Raw genomic sequence first — 11,743 nt, forward strand, 5'->3', positions numbered from 1 at the left:
ATGATTTCCTTTCAGCTAATGGTGTAAAGCTTTTAATTGATTATTAGATTCATCCAGAAACTTCCAGATTCTCCAACCAATCAAAACCTTTCCATAGAATACATTTTAGTCAGAGATTGTACACGCTCGTGTCAGCAGCGTTTCGTCTGCACCGAGTTTCCTGTACACGGGAAGCCGTTGGCTTCAGGAGCGGGGTTGTTACACTCTCGTCTTCGTGTCTTTGTTCCAGACGCGCAGGAAGACCAGGAACTCCAGCAGCTCCACGCTCCATGAATAGGACCAGCTGAAGAAAGAACAAAGAGTTCTTCAGTTTACTTTCTTTCTAATTTAATACCTTAAATGTTTCAGGCTCATCTTTTGTAATTTAGTTGTTTCCATTTCCCAACCACGACGCAGCTGCTAGCTCTCAGAGGCTGAAAACGAACATGGTTCCTCTGAGACACTTAAATCCAGCTACTGCATCTTTTCAGCCTGGTGGCCTGCATCACAGCTCATATATACTCTGCTAACAGATGCCCAGCTAGCGTAGCCTGTTACACTTAGACTCCCTGCCACAGATGGGCTTCGACTGACTGGTGCATCACTGAGATTTGAACGGTAAGCCCTAAAAAACCCCTTCTCACTAATTATAAATGACTTAAGCTCTATTTGGTGACATTTATTATTATTATTATTATTATTATTATTATTATTATTATTATGTACATCTGCTGTCAGCTGGTTTCACACTGTTCCCAAAAAATGCAACTGGAAATCACTATGTGCAGAAGTAAGCACCATTACGCTGAGCTAGGGAAAGCTGGCCAAGATAAATGTCTCCCTTTTTCATTTTTAAATACATAAATAAACAAAGATCATTTAAATAAAATATTTTTTTAATTAATTAATTAATTAATTTCAAATATTTTCAAATAAATAAATATAAATAAAATTATTTAAATAAAATATTTTTTTTATTAATTAATTATTTTCAATTACATGTAAAAAAGTATTTGAAAATAATTAATTATTTTCAAATACCTTTTTACATGTAATTATATGTATTTTCTAATTAACAATTAATTAAATAATATAAATTCATAATTTATTTTAACCAATGGTAGGTAAGTAATTCATTCTCTTTTACAATAATTAAAATGAATCACTAAAAATCATGAATTAATATTTGGTAAATAAACATTATTTAATAAAATTCTCTCACGTTTGCGTTCGGCCTTCTCACAGGCGAGGCCGTCGTATCCCGCCTTGCAGAGGCAGCTGCAGGACGTACGCGTGAGCACGGGCACGCCGTTGTTCCTGCAGGGGGCGCAGCGGCACGGGTTGAACTCCTGCATGTACTCCTCCCACGCCTGCTTCAGGAGCGGCAGCCTGGTGCGTGCCTGAGCCGCCGCCGTGCTGAAGCGCACCAGCTCGTAGATGGGCAGACCCTGACACAGAGTGCAGTGTGGGTCGTTAGTAGTAAGAAATGCAGACAGTAAAACTGACTGATGTGTTCTGAAGTTTGCTTAGTTTCGCACTGAAGCAACAAGGCCAAAGTCGCGAAAGTAGTGAAATGCTGCCTTCCAGTCCTGTCAGAAATATCATAAACACCACAATGTCATAATTACAACTTGGGAACTTGTAATATTCTATGATTGCCAACTTTACGAATTGCAGACGTGTGAATAGCAAAAAGTCATGTTGGCAGTCCATATGAAGGTGACGCTTTCAGCAAACGGTGAGATTTTAGTTGTAATTCCTGGGTAACAGCAGTTCCTGGGTTTTTCTGGCCAGCTACAACTGTAGTTTGTACACAATTTGTGCACTGATGATGAGGAATGGACTACTTACAAAGCTAGCCAGAAAAACCCAGGAACTGCTGTCTGAAAAGAAATAATAAAAAACAAAAGAAGATTTCTTACACCACTTTAAAAAAAAAAACATCACGTCATAATTACGACCTCTGAACTCATACACACTGACTTCCACGGAGGATCTAAAGGCAGCAAAAGTCTCTCACTTCAAATCTTTTCTGCCCAGATCTTCATTTTGATTTTGAAAAGAGATTTTGAAGCTATGGCACTTTTAGCCTTAAGGAAAAAGTTTTGTAAAAAATAAATAAATAAAAACAAAATTCAGGGATATTCACTATTCACTATTCACTATCCCCATGTTTAATGTTAATAATAGTGGGAAAAAGGGGACATTTTTTTAACATTATCTTTTTGCAAACCATTGAGTGAGTGTTAATGTAGTGTCCACACAGAGGTTATGCAGCAGGGTGAATTAAAATGTAAGGAAATGTACCTCAAACTTAATGACGGCTGGGTTGTATTTGAGAGATTTGCCCCAGGCCCTGTAAGTCTCTGCGTTACGGATGACTAACTGAGCGGCGCTGGGGCCTGTGATGCCTCCTTTCACAAAGCCGATCACGTCCTTGATCAGACCAGTGTTTTCTTGCTTCTCTGCAAAGCAATACACCCTTGTTAAGGTTTTTTTTTTTTTAATCTTTTAAGTAATAAGCTGTAGGCCATACTCACCTCGATTCAGTTCTCCTGTTTTCCCACACGATTCGTGTTTTACTGTAAGGTTGCCACTTAAGCCCTGATCGATGGTTTTTGAGATGCCCAGAGAAATGCCGAGGCACTTGCTTACATCCCGAGTCTCCAGCTCTGAGTGAAAAACAAAAAGTTTGCGTTTTTTCCTTTCTGAATCTGAGAAATTCTCTTATGATTATTTAGGATATTGAAGATTCAGGTAGTTAGTATATGGATATCGTGAATTTGCGTTATATTTATCCATTAGGTGAACGATTTTATCCAAAGATCCAAAGCGGAATCCAATTCAGTTGTAATAATAATAATTAAAAACACCTGATCTAATGATTTACAGAAAGATTTAAACTCACAATGTTTCTAGTCATTCGTGTATGGCCTTTCTGCTGAAAATAGTGACGATATCTTGAATATAGTCAGAATTTATTGAGTATTCCCTGTTATAAGATTACAATAACCCACATATATGATTATTAAACCTATTTCTAGACATTTGTACTTATTTCCAGCTTGAAATAGTCTTGTTCTGTTGGCAGATCTTGTTTTCAAATTTTAAGCATTTATTTCTAGAAAGAAGCAAAATTATCTGCCAGAAGATTAAGAACATTTAAAGCTTGAAATGAGTAAAAGGATCTAAAAACAAACTGAATAATCTTATATTTGATTTATAATCATCCCATAATAACAACTATTAGATACATTTGCCCATATTCCAGATAGTTTCACTTGCTAAAATATCATTTTCTGATTGTGGTGCCATTGATATTACATGTACAAATCTGTATGCGCAGTGGATATTAAATGTTTACACACCCCTGTTAAAATCGCATGATAAATCAGTCAGATTTTTTTCCACCTCTAATGCGATAACAACTGACAAAATTCACAAAAAAACAGATAGAAATGTTTCAGGGTAAAAAAAGAAAAAAACAAAAAATCTTACAATAACTTGGTTGCATAAGTATGTACACCCCTTAACTACTTTGTTAAAGCACCTATTGCTTGTAATACTGCACAGATTTTTTGAGTAAGAGTCATATAATATTATTATTTGCTAGATTTTGATAAAAAAAAAAAAAAAACCCTGTTACTTATAACCCTGTTACTCCTTTAAGAGGAAAATCACCTTGTAAAATGAGATGTTACCTGGGTAAAAGGTTAAATGCAGGTTTTGATAAATTCAATGCTGAAGACTAAGAATAAAAAAAGAGTTACAAGGGCTAAATGGCACCACAGTTGTGTAATTCCCAGTTATTTTTACTGTTAAATATTGCCAACTTGTGTGTTTATGTATCACTTTTTATGTGTGTGTTTGTAGATGTTTGTCTTAGCTCAGGAGTCTGAATGTCCTTTATTAACAGTGCTGCTGTGAGCTGTTCCTTACTCTGTCTTGCCATGACCTGTTTGTCGAGCACCACTATGTAATCCAGAATGCCTCCCATGATGCCTTGCGTTACATAATGAGTGCCGTATTCACTGATGAAGCGTGAGTAAGCGCCAAAGTCGTATTTCTCAGGCAGCTCCATGAGCGACTGCAGCATGTCCTCGTGCAGCATCAGATCCCGACTCCTCATCTTAAACTGCGCTGTTTCCACCGTCGAGAGCAGCCGAACAAACTGCACTTCCTGCAGTGACACACAGAGACAAGGAGAACACTTTCCCCTTGATGAGAGTGTATGGTTTCTGGAAATCTCAGATGCATGGCACAGTTCCAGGAGCTTGCACTTTAAACATATTCTTATTCTGTCCTGCTGTCCCACCAGAGCCAGGCAAGCTGTGCAGCCTCTCCTTACCTTTCTACACCAAATACATTGTGATTGCATTGTACTTCTATTACAGTTTATCATATACTGTACACACGATCCATTACAAGGACTACCGCTCGTTACAGATTAGCCTGCATTATAGAAAAGAACATAAATTTGATCGTTAAATTGCTTAAAACATTCCTTTGCATATTCCTTTTAAATATACAAAGACTGATGTAATTGGTAAGGAATAAAACACTTTGTGTCGTAATAATATTAATTAAAAAAACCTTATTTTATATAGCGCCTTTAAAAGTTTGCTCCTCAAGGCACTTTACATAAAAAACAATCCTGTGTAAATACTGTCATGATGTTATAGGTAAAGAATCAAGAACAAAGATGATCATTTTCCATTAACAGTAAGTGTTTTATTCCTCTTACAGTATACCACACCGGTGTGCCAATGGATATGATTTACACACCATACATGCTTTTTATCCATTTATAGTTACAATCACATTAAATCACAAATAGCTGTGATGATTAGACGAGTATACTGAAGGAGCGGCTTTATTTTTTAAACAAAAAGTAAAATATGAAGCACATTGTACTATACCTTACTGTCGTACTGTGATATGTTTTTCAGTACTGTCTCTGCACGACTCCCAGACAGTCCAGCTTCCACATACATGATGCCAATATTCACACCCCAGTTGGAGGAAGACTCTGTTTTCTGCGCGTTTAATAAGCTCGCAGCATCACTGTAATCTTCGGTTGATCCCTCGCTGAGAGAATGTGCCTGGAATGTGACCGAATAAAACCCTAAATAAACCGAACCAAATCAAGATTGGATCTTGGAACAGCATTCAAACTAAGGTGGGAATACACCGGGATGGGACACTAGTCCATCGCAGGGCACCACACACACACACACACACACACACACACATTCACAACTAGTGGCAATTTAGAGTCACCAGTCCACCTACTGACATGTTTTTGGAGATGGGAGAAAACCAGAGAACCTGGAAGAAACCCATGCAGACATGGAGAGAACATACGAAACTCCACACGCACAGTAACCTGAACTCAGGATTGATTCAGGAACGCTGGCGCTGTCAGGCTGTAACACTTCTCGCTGCACCAACATGCTGCCCCCTTAGAACATTTAAGACTTTTAAAACTTGGTACTTGGCACAAGTTCTTTAAGGGTTCGTTGGATATTTCTACTTGGAACTCTTCCAGATAAGGAAACACACTGGTGCATGTTTCTGCATAGAACTTCTAAGGCTACCCCCAGAAGGGCAACCGATAACTACTTAAGGGTTCGAATTCTTCTATTACTGTATGTTAGCACCAAACTAACCATAGGATACTTTCCCATAAGCACACCTAGTACCATAAATACACTACCAAACAGGCACATTAAAATCAGGATAATGCAAAAATGATGATGTATACAGTATGTCATAGTGCTGATGATGCAAGTGATATACAACTTATAGGTTCTGGTACAGAGCAGAAAGTGTCCCCTGGACAATACAGTATCCATTTGGTTTTCCATGCAGTGTGTTTACGTACCATCATACGATATGATAAGAAGTTATACGGCTTCCGGAAATATTTCTCATCATCGCTATAGTGAAGGTGTTCGCAGAAGGAGTCATACGTCAGTTCCCTCCACTCTCCGTTGTAGATGTACTCGCATATGCCTCCGAAGTATTTAGGGTCCAGAACGGGGTTCACAAAAACGTCTGACAGAGCATTATAGCTGGAAAAGTGCATGTGTTCATTTCATGACTTTACAGTAGTATTTGTACTCTGGGGCTTGGAGGAAAACAGTAGCTAGTGTAAATATCATATTTTATACATCCCCAGTGTCGTGTAGAAGTATTCAACCCCCTTAAAAAATCATCACATTCGTCTGGATTTCAAATGACACGGACACAGATTGTTCCAGCCAGTATGTTTACTGCCATCTAATATGCTCTTAAAGTCCGTTTTCAACTTTAAAATGCATTATTTGGCAGCAGATCTTTAAAAAAAACAAAAAATGCATAAATATTCAACTCTTACAGACTTGTAGTTGGTAGAAGAACCTTTTGCTGCAATAACAGCTCTAAGTGTGTTGGGGTAAGTTCCTTCCAGGTGTGCACAATGTTTGGGAGAGATTTTCACCCATTCTTTCTGGCAGATTTACTCCAGGTTCTTCAGGTTGGTTGGATGTTGTTTGTTCACTGCACTTTTCAAACAGTGCTACAGATTCTCAGTGGGATTCAGATGTGGACTTTGACTTGGCCCCTGTACAACATTCCCCTTTTTGTTTTTAATGACTACTGCATTGCTTTGGCCTTGGTTCTCGTGGAATATCTCCCTGTATTTTGCTCCATCCATTCTCCCTTTAATTTTTACAAGAAGCCCAGGTTCTGAGGATGAAAAGCACCCCCAGGGCATGATGTGCTGGGAAGTGGTAGCTCAGTGGTTAAGATGTTGGACTATTGCTTGGAAGGTTGAGAGTTCAAATCCCAGCACCGCCAAGCTGCCACTGCTGGGCCTTTAACCCTCAACTGCTCAGTTATATAAAAATGAGATAATTGTAAGTCACTCTGGATAAAGATGTCTGCCAAATGTCGTAAATGAAATGGATGATGCTGGCACCACCACCATATTTCACTGGAGGGATGGTGTTAATTGATGTATGGTCTGTACCACAGACCACTTGATGTAAGATTGTACCACACATTGTGATTGGAAACTTTCCCAAATACAGGATCTCAATCTTGGTCTCATCACCAAAAAAACTAAATCTTCACTGGGTCACTCTAGTGCTTTCATATGGAGCAACAGTTTCTTTCCAGCAATGCTACCATACAGTTCTGAATTACGCAGTGCTCTTGAAACTGTTGTCCTGCTACACCTTCACTCCACTCTCAGCTACTGTATGCTGTAACTCCTTCAGAGTGGCTGTTGGCCTCACTGTAGCTTCTCTCACCAGTCTCTGTCTTGTTTTTGAGCTGAGTTTGAGGGACGGCCTTGTCTAGGTTGTGCTTGGGTGGTGTGATGTAGCTTAATTTCCTCACTATTGATCCAACAGTGATTACTGGGATGTCCAACCTCTTAGATATAATTTTACTTCCTATTCATAAGTTTCTAACCCTAACCCTAACCCTTATCTTGTCTAAACATCCTTAGAATGCTCCTTAGTCTTCAGTTTCACTCCTTTCCTTCAAACTGTCTCTCTTCAACGACAACTCAACTGAAGTGGGACTTTGTTCAAATAATGGGGGCTGTTTTAATATTTCACAGATGAAGTCCAATTATAAATAAATTGCATCCTAGGGTTTGAGTTTGAAAATTCACTGTAAGAGAACATGAATAAAAAAGGTTGCAATAAAAAATATATTTATCCTTCATTATTCAGACAAATCTGATAAATTCCAGGGGGGTGAATACTTTTACAAGCCACTGTATAGTTACAGGTAATGTTGTGGAACATCCGTGAAAGAAGTTAGTTCCTGTTATCACTTACATTACAGCAGCTATAAACATTTCCTTTAGTTTCGACAAACTAACACCATGGAAACATTAGCGTTAATGGTCCTGAGACTAAATTCAATTTCAATTCCATATTATTTGTAGGTTATTTTCTAAAAATACTGCATAGTTGGAACATTTATAAGCATTATGTAAAATGTTCTACAAACACCCAGAAAACTTGACAGATCTAGAGTCAGAGGTTCAAACTGTAAGGTTCAGTAAATATTCTGCTAATCTGCATATCTTTAGCTAGTTTTTTTATGTCTGAGATTTGCTTCTTTATTTTTTTAAGGCTAATAAGGGATGTTTATAGCTGCCAGTTTACCATCATGCTAACTCTTGTTCCTGTAACCCTACCCCTGTGTGGCCTTGTGCGCTCCCGGGATGGAGAGCATGCCGACACACTTGGTTTCTGGGCTTCTCGTGTCCTCGCAGTTGTCTTCGTCACTGCCGAACTCACAATCCCAATCACCGTTGCAGAGAAGATGCTGACTAATGCATCGTCCTGCGTGGAGTGGACACGTGAACACACGTTTACGTAAACATACCAGTTCTCTGTGTCCCAAAGCTGCTCAAATCAAATCACTGACGGTTTGATTGACCTCACATACAAGGATGAAAACCAACACTGCATGGATAATATCTAGTTATTGAGGAGAGAGAGTCGACTATTGCCTGGAGGCACTGACCTGTTTCAGGGCACGCGTACATGTCTCCACACTCATCCTGAGGCTCGCACTCGCCCTGAACCGGACACAGTTTCTCATCCCACTGGCTGTGCACGCAGCTCGTGCCTCCAAACTGCGAGGGTCTCTCCACGTACTGAAAACGCACCTGCAAACACAAACAGCTGCATCGGGCGGAATTCATACATCACATTACCTACACTGAACAGGAACCCTGGGTCTGTATAGTGTCACGATTTATCATCCTGCTAATCCGGTGTCACCCAGAAGAGGACGGGTTCCCTTTTGAGTCTGGCTCCTCTCAAGGGTTCTTCCTCATGGTGTTTCAGGGAGTTTTTCCTTGCCACTTGCTCATTAGGAATCTAAACCTACGTACATCTGGATTTCCGTGAAGCTGCTTTGTGATCATGTCTATTATTACAAATGCTGTAAAGCTGGAAAGGTGCATGTTTTTAATACTTTACAGTCGTATTTGTACTCTTGCGCTCACACAGTGTACATATTTGATGTGTAAAACACTTTTAGTAGGAATTCATCAGAAGATTTTATGTTTTACATAAATACCCACAATCACATATGAGTTTTTAAAGAGTGCGGTCTTGTTCAGCCAATAATGGAAAATGCACAATTAGCCCCAAATGTAGTCGATCTGCTAACAGAGAACATTTCATAACATTTAATAAAGTATTTCAAAGCTTGTAAGAAGGCTAGCCTGTAAGTTTCCTACAGCGTATTTAAGACATGTAAGGGATAACACACCCGAGGGTGCTGAAAAAGGAAAATAGGAAAATCAACCACTGGGTGGTTACAGACGTGGAGTTCTTGTTACCAGTATGAAGTGAATTCATTTATTACATGTCTCAAAGTGTTTTATTCATCTTATACTACAGCAATTTTATAATAATTAGACTTTTTATGTCATATTTTTATCCTTTTTTGTCTGCTATACAAGTTATTACTTATGTTACGTTACGTATAAACTCCACTGTCTTGTCTGGTTTGTTCATTAGGGATCTAAATCTACATCCAGATTTCTGTAAAGCTGCTTTAATATTAAAAGTGCTCTACAAATAAAAGTGAATTGACTGTATAATGTGCACGAACATGTGCCTTATACACTCATGTGCGAATTAATGAGATAAACCTACCATATCCATCACTTTGTAGGTGAATAATTACTGACTGTAGCTCATCTCATACTCACTGCTGGGCTGAACATAATCTCTGGCCAGTGAGGGTCTAATTGTGGTCCACATTGTGCACAGTGATGTACGAACTATATGACAATAAAATGAATGTGTGTATTTACTACTGAAATGTAGTGTTTTCATACCTGTAAAAGTCATATATGTTCAGTAATACATTAGAAGTCTGATGATTTGCAACACGGCCATGCAATTAATCGTGTTGTTGAATAAATCGATAGGATATGATAATCATTTTAAATGGGCTAACTGTGTTTATCAATTGTGTATTGGATAAACGTAACTGTTTGAGATTAATCTGTGCTCCTGTTTTATCTGGAAAGGGCAGATACATACATCAAACTCAATGGATCAATGATTTGGTAATGAAAATAGTATGAAACCTGAAGAAAGCACTTTAAGGGTTTTTATTATTATTATTATCATTATTATTATTATTATTGTTATTATGGCACATAAGGCAGTAAAACATTAGTCAGGAGACAATAAACCAAGAACTTTGCTTCTGTATTTGCTATATTTTGAGGCTGTGAATTAATGAAATTGTGTCCACGTTGTGGTTTGCGTTTTTCTCCTCCAAAGAAATTGAATTTAAGAATACGTAACTAAATCTCTTTTCAGACCAACAAACAAATAGCAAAAAACACCTTAATTATACGTGCAGTGGTCTTTCTGTAGGAGGCAAGGCTAATATGTCTCACATCCCCATGCTAACATTAAAAATCTGTTCCTTGACTCATATAGCAGAGACTTAAAGCTGTAAAGCTGCTTGTTTAAATCATGGGCACTTTTTAGTGTCCATAGTAATACTGTATATCATGTATGATTTTCCAAGCCTATATAAAACACTTCTGAATGCGCATTCTAATCTGGATTATGTAAAATAAGCTTGTCTTGTTGTCTTGGTAACAAATCCGACAACAGTTTGGAAGAACGGACAAATCCAGGATCACGTCAAATCATCAACAATCCAGGTAGACGTGTAAAGAATAAAAAGAGAAGTGTTTTTTGCTATTGTAATTTCTTTTGCAAACAACCGAGGACTAGAAACATTACCAAGTCAGGAGTGAGTGTATCTGGCAGGACAGGCTGCCAAATAAGAACAGTGCGCCTGCATAGAGTATTTTCAGTTCCTGTCTTTACCGTTTTCTCTGTGCAGGAGTTGCATGGCGTCCATGATGTCCAGCTCTTCAGCTTACAGTCTCTGGGAATGAGTGATTCAGCACCTCGAGTTCTTCTGGAAGAGACCTTAGTCCTTCAGACGGAGACACAGAGACATGTCAATGCTTACATCTTCACAGCTGGATTAATAAGTTAGCTGAAATAAACTTGTGCTAAGCATAAATAAAGTACATTAGATATTATATGAGATTAATATAGCACCAAGCTGTACCTCTGACCCCCTCATTCTACCTCTACAGCTTTAAGGTTTCTATTCTGCAGACTTGAATGAGGTTTAAAGGTGACCAGACTTTTACTGATGTAGTTCTGAGATTAAAAAACTTCATTTTATTTTAAAAACTTCGATATTTCCCAGCTGGTTTTAAGGTCTGGAGTATTATGTCTTCTGTTTTGTCCTTCTTTCTTCACCTCTTTGGTTTTGTCTTCTTGTCATGCTTTCTATTGTTTTATTCACTTACTGATTTATTTCATCTGCATTTTATTTCATTGATTAGGGAGATTGGATGAGTTTAATACATCAGCTATGACAGTAACACAACCCAGCATTATAATCACAAAACCACACGAGTGTATCAGATCAGAGATAACAGAAGAACACTACCTGTTACCTGTTATGAGATGAGCCCCAGAAGAAACCAGCGGCCTCAGCAAACTGGCTGAAACAAAGCAGAGACAAAATAACACAAGACCCAGAAGTAGGCAAAAACTGTCTCATGGCTGAAACGGCTGGTTTTCAGATGATCGCTAAAGCTAGATGTGATTCAGAGCCACTTGTCAATATCAGTCAGGGTAAATGATTGACAGGAAGTAAACAGTCTGCTCAGTCTGGGTGCACACGTTCCTGTAAATCT

At 38.4% G+C, this 11,743-nt stretch overlaps 1 protein-coding gene across 1 annotated transcript; it reads right to left on the reverse strand.

Annotated features, from left to right (window-relative positions):
- Positions 1-16: 16 nt before the first annotated feature.
- Positions 17-11,659, reverse strand: c8a (complement component 8, alpha polypeptide). Its single transcript, XM_026947580.3, has 11 exons — positions 11,501-11,659; positions 10,854-10,965; positions 8,509-8,653; positions 8,177-8,324; positions 5,864-6,053; positions 4,899-5,081; positions 3,919-4,159; positions 2,520-2,651; positions 2,287-2,444; positions 1,202-1,427; positions 17-283 (listed from the first exon to the last, which is right to left on the reverse strand). The coding sequence occupies exons 1-11, from the start codon at positions 11,605-11,607 to the stop codon at positions 132-134; spliced, it is 1,794 nt and encodes a 597-aa protein (XP_026803381.2). The 5' UTR covers positions 11,608-11,659; the 3' UTR covers positions 17-131.
- Between the last annotated feature and the right edge of the window lie 84 nt (positions 11,660-11,743).

This window comes from Pangasianodon hypophthalmus, chromosome 4 (genome assembly GCF_027358585.1).
Source record: "Pangasianodon hypophthalmus isolate fPanHyp1 chromosome 4, fPanHyp1.pri, whole genome shotgun sequence".
NCBI classification, from domain to species: domain Eukaryota; kingdom Metazoa; phylum Chordata; class Actinopteri; order Siluriformes; family Pangasiidae; genus Pangasianodon; species Pangasianodon hypophthalmus.

Coding starts and splice junctions, on each gene's coding strand:
- c8a (XM_026947580.3), bottom strand. CDS start 11,607: ATGAGACAGTTTTTGCCTACTTCTGGGTCTTGTGTTATTTTGTCTCTG. Junction 2,445..2,519: donor AACAGGAGAACTGAATCGAG/GTGAGTATGGCC, acceptor ATTGCTTTGCAG/AGAAGCAAGAAAACACTGGT. Junction 1,428..2,286: donor CAGCCGTCATTAAGTTTGAG/GTACATTTCCTT, acceptor ACTCTGTGTCAG/GGTCTGCCCATCTACGAGCT.